Below are 17,759 nucleotides of genomic sequence, written 5' to 3'. Positions count from 1 at the left end.
ATATGAAAGCAAAGGAATCTTTTGCATAATCAAATGATGGTGTGTGTCTGTGACCTGCATTGAGGCAGAAACACAATTTTTAAAGAGGTTAAAACATTTTGTAAGATTTTGTAATTTTTTTAGCTTTTGCAAGTATACTGTTCAGCTGGTTTAGAAGTAAGGTTTTGTGGTTAGAGTTCTGCAAAAACAGCCTATAGTTTCAAAGTTAAGCAATCAAATATAACCGTTTGCCATCAGCCTGTAACTGTGTTGCGTTTAGTGTTTAAGATTGTTTTGCTTTAACTGACATGCTTATTGATCGTTTGTTTGGCGTCTTTGTTCACACTTGCATCACTGAAAACGAGTATCTCCCTCTATTGATTGAGAGTATTTAAATAAAGGTTTGAATGAATAATAGAAACGAGCAGATGGCGTTTCCTTCTCAGGAGCTGGTTGTCGTCTGCAGGTCGTGTGCCGTCTCCACCAACCACATCCATCACTTTGAGGTAAAAACAGGGAGAGGAGCGGACAGCTTGCAGCGGGGGCCCACCTCTAAAATATCTCCCTCTCGGGGGGGAGGATGCGGTTACTCTCAAGGGACTACACACTCAAGAGTTTCCAAATGTGTAATCCTTACATCATACACTCTGCGGGGCTACTGGTTATACATTTCTGTTCAAGGAAGTTTGTTCCCTCTTCCCGATGCTCAAATTCACTTTAATTAGGGCCAAGCAGCGGGTTGATGAAGAGGCAACGCTGTTGAAATGCTATTATGATGAATATCTCTACCTGTGCTTGAGGAAACATGTTCCCCGGCAGTGTAAAAAGGACACACCCTGAGCTGACCTGCAGCTGTAAACACATGCAGAAGCACCTGCCAAGTGTGAGTCACATTACGGTGGGCAGGGCCAGGAGAGGGCATGAGCTCATCATGTTGGTTCCTGCACATTCCCACATCTCATCTTCACCTCCGCCCCCGCCCCCTTCCCTCTGTCTTTGTCTTTCCATCTCTCTTACCTGCCTCTTCCCGTTTCTCCCTCTTCACCCCTTACTTGTCCCATTCCCTCTTCCATTCTGTGTGTGTTTAGTGTGCTTATTTCCCTGTCTTTGTTGTGGCTGTCCCTCTATCATCAGAGACAGGAAGGGGAGGGTGTGTGTGAATGTGTGAGGTGGGTTTTTGTTTACCTGGTGGCCAGGTAAAATAGGTGGGGCAGTGTGTGTGTGTGTGTGTGTGTGTGTGTGCGCGCGCACAGGGATTACCGTCAAAGCAGCCAGCGTGAGAAACAGGAGATGCACAAGAAGCGTGAGAACACTACCTGGAAAACAGCTGGGAATGTCCGCCGAACAAGCCGGCCAAACGGACACGTACATATATACATAAACATATTCATACACACACTAACACATGTGAGCAACAGGCTCTCCCACACACGCATTCCTGTAAAATGCATGCAGACCCAAGTGGGACTTCTATACTGACTCACCTCTCAACAATCGTACTTTCAGAGTCTGGGAACTAGCAGACAAAAGAAGCGTTGCATGTTGCTTAAAAGGCGTGAAGAAGAGTGTAGGATATATTGATTTGGGCACTGAGAGAGATTCATTTCACGATGCATACAGTGTGTTTGTATGTGTGTGTAAGCGGATGGGAAGAAACAGTTTCTGCTGTATCGAGTTTCACTGGAAGGGGAAGTTAACGCTTGTTTACTGCACGTCTGCTGGTAGATTATGCAACACTGAAAAGAGGATTTGAGTGTGTTCAGTGCTCAGTAACATGGGTGTGTCGGGGTATGCTCTCTCTCTCTTGAACCTGTCATCCAGCCTCCCCCCACGCAGTATATATACACAAATATGGTGAAAACATTCTGGTGTGCAATAGCGTTTGCATTCCTGCTCGCTGGATCTGTGGGAAATATCTGGGAAGCTGAATATAGATGAATCTGTGCGGCAGCAGACCACATCTGCAGGCGGGCTTCGCCGACCGATTTCACAGCTTGACGAAATCCAAACATTTGGCTTGTGATCCGACGCGAACACCTGCGTGGATTTCAGCCAATTCTATCCTCCGTCAAACCGGGACCACCAACTCTGTCATGTGCACTTTGTCTTCAGGAAAGACTTTAAAAGGCTAGCTTAATAAAATAAAGACAACATTAAGTATCTTATCCTCCAGAGCAGATGAAAACATCTATGAAGATCATCAATACCACCAACAGGCCTCCGAGGCAAAAGCCTCTCTTCTTTGTGATGTTTAGGCTTTTCAATCAATCGGAGGAACAATCGTGAGGCAAGGGTTGTGAAATCTTTTGTCTTCAATCCCAAACAATGGTCCCAGATGTCACTATAAGACACATCTGCCTGTGGCTGATTTAGAGCCGAGGGAACTAAAACATCATCAGAATTCAAAGTGTCAGACATTCATGAACCACATTTTCACGACATAGGGCTAGGGTTGCATTATTTTTGTCCTTTCTATTGCAGCATCTCGATACTCTGAGCATTTGTCATGCATGCCTGCGAATACATATTTTACCGTTTACCATAGGTTGCAACCAAGATTTGATTAAACCAATATGGCAGTGTGGCAGTCAACCTTATCAAGCAGTATGCCGGGGCCTAATGGCTCCCCACCCCCTCCACTCTTCCCTCTCATGGAAGTAACAATGGTCACATCATTTTTTTTTTACATTTTCACTCATCTGCTCCAAGGAAGAATACAATCTGTTTTGTTGTTTTTTTGTTTGTCTCATATTTTTGTTCAAGGTAACCTCTCTCTAGTGCACTCAACCTATAATGCAGGAAAGATGTTGCACGCTGGCCGAGCCGGTCACACAAACCAACTGAAGACTGATTGTTGTTGTGGGGGACATGCACAAACCCTTTTAAAGACACACACACACACACACACACACACACACACACACACCGGGCCACTAATGCAATGGCGGTGTCCCAGACAGCTTTCCGGAAACATGCCATTTCCTGTGGAGCTACTGCAGGTCTCTGTCCATAAGGCTGATGACTCCCTGGGGCAACTGGCTACTTTACACTACTCATATGGACCTATCTACTGTTGCATGACCGACCCCCTGACAAACAAACACACACACACGCACACACACACACATACACACAGAAGCACGTACACATCCATTGACATGCCAGCTGACACGTAGAAGATATTCACATGCAAGCTAGTCCATTGAGTTTAAATGATCTCACTGTAATAGCGATTTGCATGGTGCACAGAGGCTATGATCAGGTATTATCTTCTGTTTGACTCCCTCCCGACATTTAGTAAGGCAAGTATTGTAATTTCCCCCTCCTCCTGATCATGTCTTTTGACAGTGAGCAGTAAAGAATAGAGGAGAAAGACAGAGAGACTAATGGCCTGCAGCTCACTCTCTATCCCTTCCTTACAATTTAATGAGATAAATTAGAGTCTTTAATTAAACTTTAGGAGCAAGAGGGAGAACGGGAGCAATGAAGAGACCAGTGATGGATGAGATTTGGTTTACAGAGAATATGTCATACTTTGCTCTCTCATTTGCCTCCTAGTTTCTACGTATGCTGCGAGGTCATATCCGCCCCAATGGAGGACATCTACCTTCCTTTCTACCCTTTAGACATGCTGCATCTGCACTGCTCACATACTCAAGATTTAAGTACAAACATGCCGTGTCCCCTCACCCAGCGCATGACATAGAAACCTTAAAGCCCACCCCTCCTCCCATCCAAACACACACCACTCGCCACAGTCGACAATTAGACCTATTTCTTAGCATTAATTACCATTTTAATTAGCAAGACTGTGTGAATGAATAATCTGACAGCATATGGCTAAGGGTGGAAAATCATAATCCTATCACAGTGTTATTTATTCCCTGGCAGTTCCAGGGGGTGTTTCAACATGCTGGTCTAATTACTATTGCTGGGGGTGGGGACTGGAAACCAAGCACAGAAAAACAATAACAATGCTAATGCTGGAGGCAGAGCCAGGTTAGGCCTACACCCAATTCCTAATGCAGTCTTTCTCAACAGGGAGTAGGACTTTAAAAACAAGGAGGGTCAATGAATGGAAGAGAATCAAGATATGTCATCTCCTTCCTAATGAGGGTTTTCTTAATGAAAGAGGCAGGAAACTGAATCGAAACATCTGCTCTGGCGAGTGCCTATTCAAGTGAAAGATGAAAAGCTAGTGCTTGTTTGTGACGTGACGGGGAGGAGAGAGGGGAGGAGAACGGAAACACGGAGGCGGATGGCTTTTCTTAAATAACATCATTATTTATTGCATGTGTCTATAAAGAATCAATACAATCTTAAGCAATGAACTAAGTTTAAATTATCATCTCTTAGTAACATCACAATATGCAAGATGTGAAATATGTACAATGAGAGACACAGCAAGAGAAGCCCATATCGTAACCTTTAGATGCAGAATAAAAACTTGAAACATTATCCAAATGCGAAACACTGCTAAAAACACCAGGAGGCTCGATTAGCAAAAAAACAAAAACACAAAAAAGTTTTCATTTCAAATTTGGAGAGAGAAAAAAAATGTACAAACAGCAAAAAATTGTTTTTTTTAAGGTTTAACAAACATTATTAACAGTATTTATACATTTGGTACGTCTTTGTAAACTAATTTTCAAAAGTGTAAATATTGCATATATGCCATTTGTGTTGTACCTAAGTAACAAGAATGAATTATGTCAAGTATTAATGATTTCTTTTCAAATTATTGAATTTTTTTCTGAATTACAGCATTAGAAAAATGTCCTCATAGTGGCATCGATTTCACAAGACTATCCCATAACAAAAAAATCAAAGCCAAACCATACTGGTTAGCAGATAACTTAATTAGTGCTTTTTGTTGTATCAGAAAGTTCACTCAAACACATATTATGTACAGTACAAACAACATAAGGTATTTAACTTAACATCTCTCAAAGGTTTCTCAGCCTTTGTTTAAATGTAATTCTCTGTAACACCGCACTATTTACAGTATAGAGGCAACAGTTAAGTACCAGTGAATTCAGATAAATAAAGAGAGGCTTGTATCTGCGTCGTAGGTTTGGATTCGGTACGTCTGCATGTTTCATTGTTGTTGTTGCAGTTGTTGGGGGAGGAGGAGGGGTTGTTGGTTGGGGTTGTGTGTTCCCAAACTCGGAACACAGCGTGTACTACATTCAACGCGTCTTGTGTTACAATCTAGAAAGTTTGTAAGTGCAAGACCATGCGTTAGCTCCGGCGTGTCCTCACCGAGCGGCCAGTCAGACCGCGTCATGCGTTTTTTCGCCCACACTGCCCAGCACCTGCCAGCCAACCGCGTGGTGCGACAGAGCTTCGCGATGAGGCATCAGGTGAGAAAGTGTAAGATTCTGAGCTGTCCAGTTACTTAGTATAAATCACTTCAAAAACATTCGTGTCCCCCGTCCCTTTTTCCCTGACAGGTCATAACTTCCTGCAGGCTGTGCAGGACATCACAGGTGAACAGTGGCTGAGTAGGTGAAGTGTATAAAGGTGCTGAGACTCGCGCTCAGACAGGCCACAGATCTGGTGTTCAGGTCCGGCTGAACCCGGGTTCATGCTGCAACGTTGCAACGCGTGACACCCGCAATGCACGTGTGATGCAACGCAATGTCAGGTATTCCTCTAAAGTCCTGTTACTGTACGAATCCTCCGTTTCAGGCATATTCATAAATATATTACTCTGGATCTTTAATACATAATCTTGTCATAAATGTAAGATGGGGAGAGAAGGAACTTAATCTCAGAGAGTTTGTCTCTCATTCGGCTCTGATGAACATTCAGTCTATAAAATGATCGGTTCAATCTTTGATATACGTGTTTATAGGTCCAAACTTAAAAAGGTCCATCAGATAGGGGCTGACGGCTAGAGTAAGGCTTTGGATTGGTGATTTAAAAAAACAAAACAAAAACATTCACCTCGGAAAATAAATATTTTATATATATTTCTACTGTGTGAATTGGTACCAACCTGGTTTTTGCTGAGGTAGGGTATTTTCTTTTTTTTTTTAGCAAAAAGTTAACTTTGATTTTTAAATATGTTCATAAATGCCACCTCTTTTTTTGCAGTACAATCTGTTTACAAATTCACACACACTTCATTGAATGCATACATACATGATAAATAAATAAATATATGTAATCTGTATGCATGAAAGGGTTTTTTTGCGTGTAAGTGTGTGCACACTATGCTCTCCAGGTTTGGTTCACAGGTTTTTCAGGTGAGAGTATCTGGCAACGACTGGCTGAAGCCAAAAGACCAGTTGAAAGTGTATGAATGGCAATAATAACAATAATAATAATAATAATAATAATAATAATAATAAGTAGGATAACAATATACTGCAGAATAATTTTGCAGGCCTATGCACAGAGATAAATAGGTACCTATCTATGGTTAGAGTTAATAATCCGTTTAAGTTCTTGTTATTTCTTTAAGTAATCTAGTACAGCAGCAGCAATGGCAGCCGAATGTTTTGGTGCCGAGGAAAGCGGAGGGAAGATTTGGGGCAAGGGTCAAGTGTCCGTGTTGCCATGGTGATGGCCGTCCCCGTGACCCCCGAAGGCGGCGAAGAGGTCAAAGGACATCGACTGCAGCGCATGGTCCAGCTGTCGCTGTGGCGACCTCATCACTTGGCTGCAGTGAAATCCTGCGTTCGCAGGAAGCAGAGGGAGGGGGGAGGTGAGGGGGGGGGGAGGGGGGGCATCAGCCTTCATTCTGAAAGAAGAAGAAAAAGAAAACATAAGTGAGTTTCTTGTCATGTGATTTACATGAAGTTTCATCTAACTGAATAAGATTTGTTGGCCAACAATCCCTTCACAAACTTGATTTACAGTCAGCCTGTGTACATATAGTCTGTGGGATTCATGGTGTCGGACAGAGGAGGGGAGTTCAAACGGATGCCCCCACTCTGTTACCAAGTAAGGCAAACGTGCTCTCCAAGCGGCCTGCCTTTTTCTGTGTGTGTGTGTGTGTGTGTGTGTGTGTGTGTGTGTGTGTGTGTGTGTGTGTGTTCCTCAGCTGGTAGACACTAAAGTGGCAGGTGCTTTCACGGCAAGGGAAAAACAAGAGTGGCATTTAGCACTGTGCAGCTGACACAGGGCAGTGTCCAATGACGGCGCAAGAGACAGCAACAACACTCCCACACACACCGACAAACACACACACACACACACACACACACACACAGGTATTCTTGGTAGCACACATACTGAAGTCAAATAAACAAAAAAAAGGTTCACTCCCACACACACACACACACACACACACGACACAGCTGTGTATTTTCACATACTATAAACCCCGGGTCTTCAGAGTGTCACTTTTCTCCCAGTGGAAAGCTGTGCCGACCCTTGCCCCGGTGTACTTGTTTGTGAGGGTTTCATTTGCATGCAGGGCTATCAAATGGGAGCGGAAGTCTTGGCTGACCCACACACACACACACACACACACACACACACACACACACACACACACACACACACACACACACACACACACACACACACACAAGCACACACAAAGCCTTGCATTTCTTCCTTCATTCGCTGTCTCCTCTCCCTCTTCCCCAGCCACGAACAAGAGCTGTTTTCACAAAGCTGGATGTGATCATTCTCTAAAACAAACCTTTCATTCAGAGTCCCCACTATTACCCCCTCCTCAACGACTCCCTCCATAAACACACGCACACACACACTCTGTTTTCTCTCTCTGGCATATATACATACATGCTATAAAGTCAAATCAGAGGCGGATGTCGAAGTCGAGCTTTATAGACACTTGCCACAACTCTTACCGATGACCAAAACATCAGAGGGGAGGAAAAACACATTGAAAAGGCAGATGCATTTCCACAGATTCTGGAGTATGCGTCGAGATGCAAAAAGTGAATTTGAAAGATAACATAATTGGTTTCTCTCCGGAGGCCACCTGTGCCGGCTTAGCTCTGTTTCTTTATTGCCATGGAGCGTCAAGAGACAGAAGAAAATAGAAACACCGGGGGTTGGAAGTGGTGGAAAAACCACAGTAACAGAATCAACCTGACAGAGAGGAACGGGAATGCAGTGAGGTCATGGGACCGACCGTCCATAACAATCTGTGTGTGTGTGTGTGTGTTTCTGGAGGGGCTGGGCCAGGCAGTGGCCTGTAGAGGCAGACACTTGGGTGAGAATGACTGAGATGTGCCGGGAAGGAGGACTGACTCACGGCTCAGATTAGCATCCAGGTGTAGCCACGTACATCTACGCACACAAACACATTCTTTCTTATTATTATTGCGTGAACAAACGCGATGGCGCGATAAGACAACGTGGCGTTCGGGGAAACTCGCCACACACAATGCTATTCAAACACATGCTGATCGGAGAAAAGTGTGGGTGGGCAGGGAGAGAGGGGTTGAGAGAAGGGGGCAGTGGTCCGGCGGGGGGGAATGAACCCGATGGCTCCTACCCCTCCTTTTTTTTTTTGGAGTACACACACACACACACACACACACACACACCCCTTCGCCCCTCCCAAAACCCCACGTCTGTGCCCCCTATCCCAAAACACACACACACACACACACACACACACACACACACACACACACACACACACACACACTCAAGCTCTGTTCATTATTTATTTAGATCTCACGGACTAAATTTAGCCGTGCTCCATTCAGGACTAGGACACACACACACACACATGTATTCCTCTCGTCCTCTCTGGTGCTTCAGAAGCAGAGTAAACATGTCCGTTGATGCATTGCCTGCTGGAGTAGCTCCGTGTTGTTGCAGAGTTCAGTGAATGAGCTTCTAGGGAGACTGCTCCCACCATATTTCTGAGCGTCGACAATAGGAAGAGGATCATCAGCTGTTTAGGCACGCTAGAAAACCAGCAAAAGCAACAAAAGCCATGCTAAGAGCAGGTTTCCTCCTGCAGAGGCTCGGAGGTCTCTGTTTACATTCCTGCCCCCCTGGCTCCTCCCACACGGCTAGTTCACAAAACCTAGATGGAGGATTAAGCTAGGATTTTCCAGTTATCCTGGCTAAATTTAGCCTTGACTCGGTTTCATGAAAGAAGTGGCACATAAGTTACCATGGAGATGTATTCTGTGTTGTTAGCCTGCTCCAGACCAGGCTAACAGCCAGGCTTCATTAATCCTGGTGCCTCTGTTCAGTCAGCGGTCACTCTGCTCGGAAATCAATGTGTTTTTTTACAGTTATTCCATTTTTTTATCTATGTATTTTGCCATATTTATATAAAACTGCTGACTGTTGTTATTTTAACATTGTAAACATGATTTTCAAAGGTGTTTTCAATGAAGTCAGTCATAAGGGCAACATAAAGTCATAAACATGTGTGGCAACTCTTTTACTCCACTCACATAGTTAATACTAGCGAGGTATAAACAGGTCACTTCCTGTTTATACCTTTTCAAAATAAGAGTCCCGGATATTCCAGTATAATGTGCACTAAAGCACACATGAGCAATGGTACAGAAATGATGGTTTCAGTTAAGAGCCGTGGTTAGTAAATGTAGACTTTTAGGCTTCGCACTCAGTCGGTCCGCTATAATTGTCTGCCGCGCTTTTTCTCGTTGCTTTATTACAGCGGTCTATTTCCTTTTTTGCATATTATATATTTTATGTCCTCATGCAATTAAATCTGAAGCTACAGCTGGCTACAGCTTGTGTTGTGTGTAAGTACTATGGCATGTGCACTCATGTCACACAGAGAAGCTCTATCTCTTCCTCATCCTCAAGACAAAACAAGCTACTCAACAATGTCTAATCCTGAAGTGAATGCAATCCTTCTTTCCTCCAAGCTAAATTGAGGATATCTGTTTTTTTTTTTTCATTTTTTCTTCATCTAGTGCCGGAACATCCTGTCCTACTTTACTCAAAGTGTTTTGTATCGGACGGCCAGCAACCCTGTGTGTGTGTGTGTGTGTGTGTGTGTGTGTGTGCTTTGGAGGGGTATACAGGCCAGGTGAGGAAAACAACCGTATGTTCTTTCAAATAAAGTCACATAATGCATTGTTGCCGTTAAGTTGAGTCAAATTTGTGAAGCAGAAACCAGAGAAAATTTGGAAATTTTGCTTAAAATAAAATATTGAAATGAGAAATCCGACATCAAAATAGCTGGTGATTCAATTTTCCGGCAATCAGAGCAATCAGCTCCAGACATTTCAAGTCAATCCTTTAAATCTAGTTAATAGTTGTGTGTTGTTAGCAGGGTGAGATAAACCAAGCAGCAAGAGGAGTGAGAGTGGCTCTTATCAGATATGATTAGCTAATTGTTTAATGCATCGTTAGACAATCCTCTATGGCCTCTCGTGTGAAAAGCCAATCAGAGACAGTCCACTGAGGTCAGATAACAACGGGAAAAACACACGGCTCAAACGCACCGGTGGGGAGAAGGTGTGGGTGTGTCGGGTCACATGATTTCTGAAAAACAGAAACCAATGCCTGGAGAGAAGAAGGGGAGAACCGGGGGATGAAGGAGGAGGAGGAGGAGGGGGGGTTGGTGCATGGCTTCTTGAGACTGCCTGGCCACACCCCCACCTTCTCCCTGTTGTTGTTGTGGCAGATGGTGGCCAGTCATTAGCGTATTGTCACTCTCCTCTGAAGGGCCAGATAACCAGTGAGCAGCGCTTGGCAGGGCAGGTGCAAAAACCCTGACCGCCCCTCCACCATCTGCTGATGGCTGCGTATATATGTACGCACACAGGAGAGGAAGACACACAGACAAAGTGGAAGTGTGTGTGTGTGGTGGTGAGGCAGTCTGGGCCCACAAATGAAAGGCATGAAGAGTGTGAGTCAGTCTGCACCCATGCTTTTAGCCCGGTGTGAGAACAACTAGATAAATGAGGACAGAAGTGGCAAAAGAAGGTGACGGGAGGATGATAAAGCAGCTTTAATGGAGAGACGAGCGGCAGCTTTATTCTAAAAAGGAGAGGTAAGGTGGGGGCAGCCAAAGAATCGGAGTAAGAAGTTGTAAAAATAGTACACACGCCTCCCGGTTTGGTTGTCCCTATGGCAATGCCCTCCCCCCAAACCTCAGAGTCTCTCAGGGCCAGTTCAAAGGTCAAGAAACTGACATTGTCGACAGGGCCAGAAGGCGTGCACTGAAAGCTAAGCAGCCCTCTCCTCAGCCCCTCCGCCTCCCCTCTCCCCGCACGGCATGTCAGGGCCAAAACCCAAACAACAACAGCGAAAGCTCTCAAGTAACCCACTCAGCCATTCCTCACCGAGCCGCACGAAAAGCTCCATATACAGACAGGCAGGATCTGCTGAGGAGCCGAGCAGCGACGTCTCCCTCCCTCCCCGTCTTCTCGCCTATAACTTCGGCCGTCAAATGACGACGGGTGATTTGATTTCGTAATCTGGAACGGATGCCACCTGCGTGGAATGCAAACTATAGAGGGAATGTGGTATAGCCTGCCACCTTGTAGTAAACATTCATGCCCTCTTTTTCCTCACACACACACACAAGTATCAGTGACATGCCACACTGGTCACATCCCTAATCAGAGAGCCGAGTCATTCACTATTATGTACACGGATATTTGTTTGTTAGGGAGGGCTTATGTAACCAAGATACAGTAGCAAAGGCTAACTTACCAGAGTGACACTGATCTCTATCTATTTCTGTGTTCCTTTTCTTCCTCTTCTTGTTACTCCTCCATCCCCCCCCTCACTCTCTCTCCCCCTCCCTCCCTCCCAACAGCTCAATTGTCTATTTTGTTGTACATGAAAAACAAAACAAGTCATCCATCTCTCACCATTGTTCCTTCACCTCCCCTCCTTCCTCCTCCTCCCCTGCTCTCGTAACCTTGGACAAACGTCTCCACTGTGGTGTACAAAAAAAATTCAATATTTGGGCCTCTGTTCTCCGAAACACAAAAGTACCAGGACACAATGAAGTGACTGGACAATGAGTGTGAGGGTTCACAAGTATGTGTGTGAAGTCAAATATGTTAGTATGCATTAGTGAAGTTGCTCACAGTAAAAAAAAAAACATTTTTTTTAAAGAATCCTCCAAACCCCCCCTCTCCTCTCTGAGTCCATCCCACCAGGTTAGAAAAACAAGTCCGCATTCACCTCTCCCAGCAACCTTTGCACACAGCCCGCATTCCAGTCCTGAAACCCAGTACCTGACAATTGATAAACAACTGACTCACTTGTTTTTCTGGGGAACCCGATGACTTGCACTATGCCCCGTGCTGGCCGTGCTCACGGCATGAGAGCCAGCAGAGACTTTGGTTGTGAAACCACAAACAGCAATTAAACTCCCGTATCACACCATCAGGAATGCTGCCTCCTGACTCACGATGATCCAGACACAGAGTGTCTTCTTTACGAACAACAGCAACTTCTGACATGCCCCCTCGAGGTCATCTACCCATGAATATAATCCCCCGCCACTGAGAGATGCGTGAAAAGCCACTGTTGCGACAGTGAAGGAAACGAGGTGAAAGGTAATATTTTCATGGCAACAAAGGCACTTAGTCATAAGGATTTCATGGTTTATTCACACACATACCAGGCTTATAAAAGCTCCAATACACTGTTATAAAACGGAAAATAAAGAAGTGCTTTTTTTGCCCGTTCTAGTTACTTCCATGTGCGCATCATGTGTAGTGCTACATGCGTCACCGGATCAGTCTAGTTGTTTTTTTGTAATACTGACGTGGAATTCAAGTGCGTCACTGAGGGGAGACCAGAGCAGACCATTCACACAAACAGCAGCATCAAGCAAGGCACCATTATATACAACAGCTCCGGCTGTAGTTTTCAAAATAAAACGCTTACAACATGAAATAGATTCAAGTCGGGTGAATCCTGGTTAGAAAGTTAATGTTTCCCTTCAAGGAGATCAAGGAGACCGGGAGCGCAAAACCGGAACGCTCCAGGGAATGTGGATGTCATGTTGTCGTTTCCCCGCTAAGCTTTTACTTGGAAGGAAACACCCTTGTTGTGCGGTGCTTCTGCTCTGATATCTAATATGCAAATTGACACAGATGAAAGCCCTCAGCAAACAGCGTCCTACAGACTTGAGATTTGTCCATGTGTCGTGGGTGTGACGAGGAGGTGACGAATGCTGTCTAAACAGTGCAGCCTACACCCAACAGCACTGTTCAAAACAACTTCCCTCGGCTGCTGCTGCCGTAGCCTGACAAGACTGTACAGCATGTGTGTCGGTATGCACCCTCACCACCGTTCATGGAAAACGGATGCAACTGATGTTTTATCAGCCAATACATAACACTGCAGTTCATGATTACGGGCAGTGGCTTTACCTCTCATTTCAAACATAAACTACAAGTAATAAGTGTGCTGTTAAAAATATAAAAAAGGACGAAGAAAATAAATAAATACTGTATGTAATCTTATATTTAGTCAGTAGGTTGAATCCGAATTCAGAGTAAAACACGTGGCCTAAACTGCAGACGCACCAATGAAGCTGTTTGTTTTCAGCATGTTCCCTTGAAGAAGAAAAAAAAGCCATTATTCCCAACTTTGGAATGAAAATGAGCTCGGAAGTGCTGCTAAGCAACGAGCAGCCTATCAGCAGAGTCGGTTTCATAGTAGCCCCGAGGCGGATCTCTATCCTACTCCTAAGCCCTGACGCCACTCCCTTCATGAATGAAAGCCGGCTGAATGAATGAGTGTGTGGCACATATGAAAAAAAAAAGCTCACCTTTCACAGCAGCGGCAGTCTCCTTGAATCCCATGCTGGCGTAGGGGCTAGTGTTGAAGCCACTCATGCCCCCCTTGCATCCACAGGCTGTCGTCTTGAATCTCAGGAGTCCATCGCAGCCCCCTAACCTGCATCCTCCCAGGTTTCCCTCCATCAAGTTTAAGGCAATGTAGTTCAGTCCATTTTGATAGCCGGCTGACATCTCCCTACACATGGGGCTGTTGCTGCCGTAGTCCTCGTCAGAACCCTCAGAGCTGCAGACGGCGTGGGACACGTTCTCCACCGAGGCGGAGCTGTGCCGCTTGGTGTCGTGGGCAAAGGATGGGCACACCGGTGTGACGGTGGTGGTGGAGGAGAAAGTCTCAGAGCTGTGCCGCCGGCGCCCTTGGGGGTCAGCCCGGATCACTTTGGCCCCCCTGTGTGGATCCACGACGGTGACGGATAACGAAGGACCCGCCAGGAGAAAAGAGTCCACCGGCACAGCGGGCACCCCGTCCACAACGCTGCTCTCGAGGCTGAGTCTCTGGACACAGGCGGTGGGGCTGGTGGGGAGGGGGGCGTCCTCGGTGCAGAGAGCAGGTAGAGGGGCGGCGGGACTGAAAGTCATCTCGGTGTAGTCATCCTTGACGGGAGCAGGCGGACACACCAGGCTCACCTGCTGTTGGAGAGGGTATTCCTCTACCATCCCCCGCTCCTCCGCCTGTCTCTCTGTTCTTTTTTTCTCCTCTCCCTTCTCACCTCCCTGCATGTTCTGCTGAGCGTTCACCACAACGGGGCAAGTCAAGACATCAGGTGTGTGGTTTAGGCTCCCTGCAGGGGGGGAAGCCCCGGCTTGGTGTGAGCCAAGGTGACCCGGGGAGCTGACGTCAACATTAGCATAGTCTGAGAGTGCCAGGGATCTCCTCTCTGCACCCATTAAACTCACAGAGGACTCGGAGCCCTCTGACACCGTGGACGCCAGCAGCTCGCGCGCAGCACTGCTAAAGTCTATGTTGATGTACTCTCCAGGGCTGCGTGGCTCTGAGGGAAGCGGATGTTCGCTCATACACGGTAGTGTTCTGAGGGATTCTAGAGCCAGGCGGGTGGGCCGACACACCCTACCCCGGTGTACCAGACCTCCATCTGCCCGAGCCACGCTGTGAGGGGACGGGGCAGGGGAAGGGGTGCTTGGTTCCCCTGGAGAGCTGCTGGCCACAGAGTCTCCCGGTGAGAGAGGACAATAGTTGGACTCCTCTTCTATCCGCTGCCTCTGTAAACTCATCACCACGTACTGGTCTTTGTCTGTGGACCCATTGCGCTGCAACTGGCCTTTAAGTGAGCGTGGCAGAGAGCTGTAGGTATAAGGCTGTCTGTGATGAAACTGGGGGTGGGGGTCTCCCCCTGAAGGACTGAGGATGTAGTCTGGGGGTGTGAGAGACACCGGGGGCTCGACGGGAGACATGTTCAGGTACTCTCCATTGGTGAGCTTTCCGTCCGTGCTCTCCACTGACATCTTGGTTCCGCACCACATCCGCATGTAGCCACTGTCCTCCAGAGAAACACTGCCGGGGGAGTCTGTGTTGGGGGCCAGCCCCGCTGAAGGGTGTGAACGGGGGTTGATGATTTGCTTTGGAGCAGAGACACACATGGGGCTCATGGGCATGTAGGGGTCATGCTTTGACCCAAGTGTGTGGGGTGCCACACCTGGCATCATGGGCATATAGCCACTGTCACCGTGGAGACTGCTAACGCTGAGATGAACGTCTCTATAATCCTCGGGATAGATGCCTTTAGGGGAGGCAGTGTGACACCTCCGAGAAGACTGGCTTCCACTGGTGTAGGTGGCCCTCATAAGAGTGTACTCATCCAGGGAGGCTGAAGATACTTGGGGGGGACCCCTCTGCTGGCGGGGCGTAGTGAGGGAGTACGTGCGCTTTCGATAGGCCTTGTCCAGCTCCGACAACCGCCGGTAACCATTCTGTCGCTCCATCACCATGTAGCCTTCAAGCTCACTGCCGTCCCGGGAGGGGGGAGTGTCAGCTTTGAGAGACTCGGGAGTGTTGCTACGGAGGGTGAGCGCTAGCCTCAGATCCCGTGCATCCGCGGGGCTGGAGCCATACTCCTCGCATGATATGAAACCAGCGTCGCTGGGGGAGCCAGAGAAGGAGGCACTGCAGCTGGAGGGGCGAGGAGCACTGCTGTCTGGGCAGGACGACAGGTTCCCCAGGCTAGGGGCGGCCATGGGTGGGGAGGGAGACAGGGGCATAGACATGGACTTACTGTGCTGGAGGGAAGAGGGTTCAACTGTCCGACAAGGGCGCATCGAAATGGTGTGGGATCTGGTCAGGAGGGTCCTGTGGACCCCGGGGCTAAGGGGGCTGCCGGTCACCGACATGGGGCGTGTCATGGTGCCATCGCCCTCGCTGGCCGTGCGTATTCGACAGGAGGAGAATTTGCTCACCGGGGAGGTCATGGCCATGCTGTCGGTGCGCGACCGCCGGGGCAGCCCGGTCTGGCTGGGCGGGAGATTGTTCAGGTGCCTCCGTGTGGGGACCGAGATGGGGTTCGTGCCGGACGACTGGCTCTTGCTGCGCGGACGGAACTCCGACAGCTCCTTCATGGCTTTCATCGCCTCCAGGATGGTCTCGTGGATGTTCTGCGCCACCACGGAGTCGTCCGCCTGCATCCAGAACTCGCCCGGACCCGTGGTCGCGGACCGACCCACCTCGATGAAGAAGAAGCTGTCAGAATGGCCGCACCTCCGGATGTTCATCAACTGGAGGATGACGGAGGCGACCTCGGAGTTGAGCTTGACGAAGCTGATGGTCCGGCTGCTGAGGCAGAGCCGGTACACTCCGATCAGGTTCCTGCTTTGTCCCAAGCCTTTGGATTTCAGGTTGACTTGCCAGATCTCCTTGTAGGCGGCGGCGACCGGCGTGATGACCCCGTAGCTCGCCTCGTCGAAGCCGACCAGCGAGGACGCGGAGTTGGACGCGGAGCCGTCGTACACTTTCCCCTCTGCCATTAAATCCGCGAGCAGCCGGTACCAGCTCTCCTGCTCCGGCTCGTTCTCCGCCGCCACGGCGAAATACTCGTCCTTGGTGTAAAGAGCGATAAGATATTTGTGCTTCGCGTCTGCCCTCTTGTTGATATTGAGGCAGCAGTCCAGAGGAATAACTCTCTTCGCGGCCGATTTGTTCTTCCATTTCTTCTCGCTCTCGTAGTACTCCAGCCGCGCAGGGAACCCTTCGCTCGGCTCCCTCAGAACAAAAAAGCGCTTGTGTCCGTGTTTCTGCTTCTTTAGATATCCGCACTTCTTGATGCCGCTGCTCGCGTTCGTGTTGCCGGCTAACAACGGCTGATCTCCGGTGTTTGGCGGACTCGCCATCCTCGTGTCCGTCGCTATCGAGACACAACGACTCCTCTTCTTTTTTCTTCTCTCTCTCTCCCGCGAGTTGCTTAAATAAAAAAAAATAATAAAAAAAGACGCGCTTTTATTTCTAATCTTGCGTTTCCAGAGCGGCTTGTGCGAGCGTGCGTCTTCTCCCGCAGCCGAGCGATAAATAACACATGTCTGCTAGTGTCCGGACTGAGGAGGGGAAACAACATGTGACGATCTACACATCCAGCTCATGTGTAGAGAGAGAGAGAGAGAAAAAAAGAGAGAAGGAGGAGGAAAAAAAATACACACAGCCGACGGTGGGCGGTGCGCACTCGGCTCATTGGGCTTATTGGTGGAAACGGGATGAATGCTGGAGTGAGATGGCCCCGTTCAAAGGAGGGAGAGAGAGAGAGAGAGGAAAAAGCCCTCCTACTATCACTCTGCCCTCTTCCGACTCGTTTGAGCGTAGTCACTCAGGACTTTATTTATAGCAGCTCTGGTCCTGTGATCCAACATTTGACTACGGAACCTTTTTTTGCTAATCTAAATATACCAAACGAGACGCCCCTGGCCTGAAAAAAAAAGCCAATTTGCGTCATGGAGTTGTGTTGGATTATAAAAGCGATAGAAACAAAATACTAACCTGGATATGAAGGTATACGCACAGAGTAAAGATGAATGGTTTTGTTTTTTAATGCG

The 17,759-nt window shown here is 47.6% G+C and overlaps 1 protein-coding gene across 1 annotated transcript; it reads right to left on the bottom strand.

The window, feature by feature from the left end:
* Nucleotides 1-4,242: 4,242 nt before the first annotated feature.
* On the bottom strand, nucleotides 4,243-17,450 carry irs2b (insulin receptor substrate 2b). The gene is made up of 2 exons (XM_084023330.1): nucleotides 13,700-17,450; nucleotides 4,243-6,727 (listed from the first exon to the last, which is right to left on the bottom strand). The coding sequence occupies exons 1-2, from the start codon at nucleotides 17,064-17,066 to the stop codon at nucleotides 6,723-6,725; spliced, it is 3,372 nt and encodes a 1,123-aa protein (XP_083879456.1). The 5' UTR covers nucleotides 17,067-17,450; the 3' UTR covers nucleotides 4,243-6,722.
* Between the last annotated feature and the right edge of the window lie 309 nt (nucleotides 17,451-17,759).

This window comes from Eutrigla gurnardus (assembly GCF_963514095.1).
Source record: "Eutrigla gurnardus genome assembly, chromosome: 12".
NCBI lineage: Eukaryota > Metazoa > Chordata > Actinopteri > Perciformes > Triglidae > Eutrigla > Eutrigla gurnardus.
Note: the sequence above shows the minus strand (reverse complement) of the source record. Positions and strands in the feature narration are given on the sequence as shown.

What these genes read in the sequence shown, in the direction of transcription:
- irs2b (XM_084023330.1), bottom strand. Translation starts at nt 17,066, where the DNA reads ATGGCGAGTCCGCCAAACACCGGAGATCAGCCGTTGTTAGCCGGCAAC.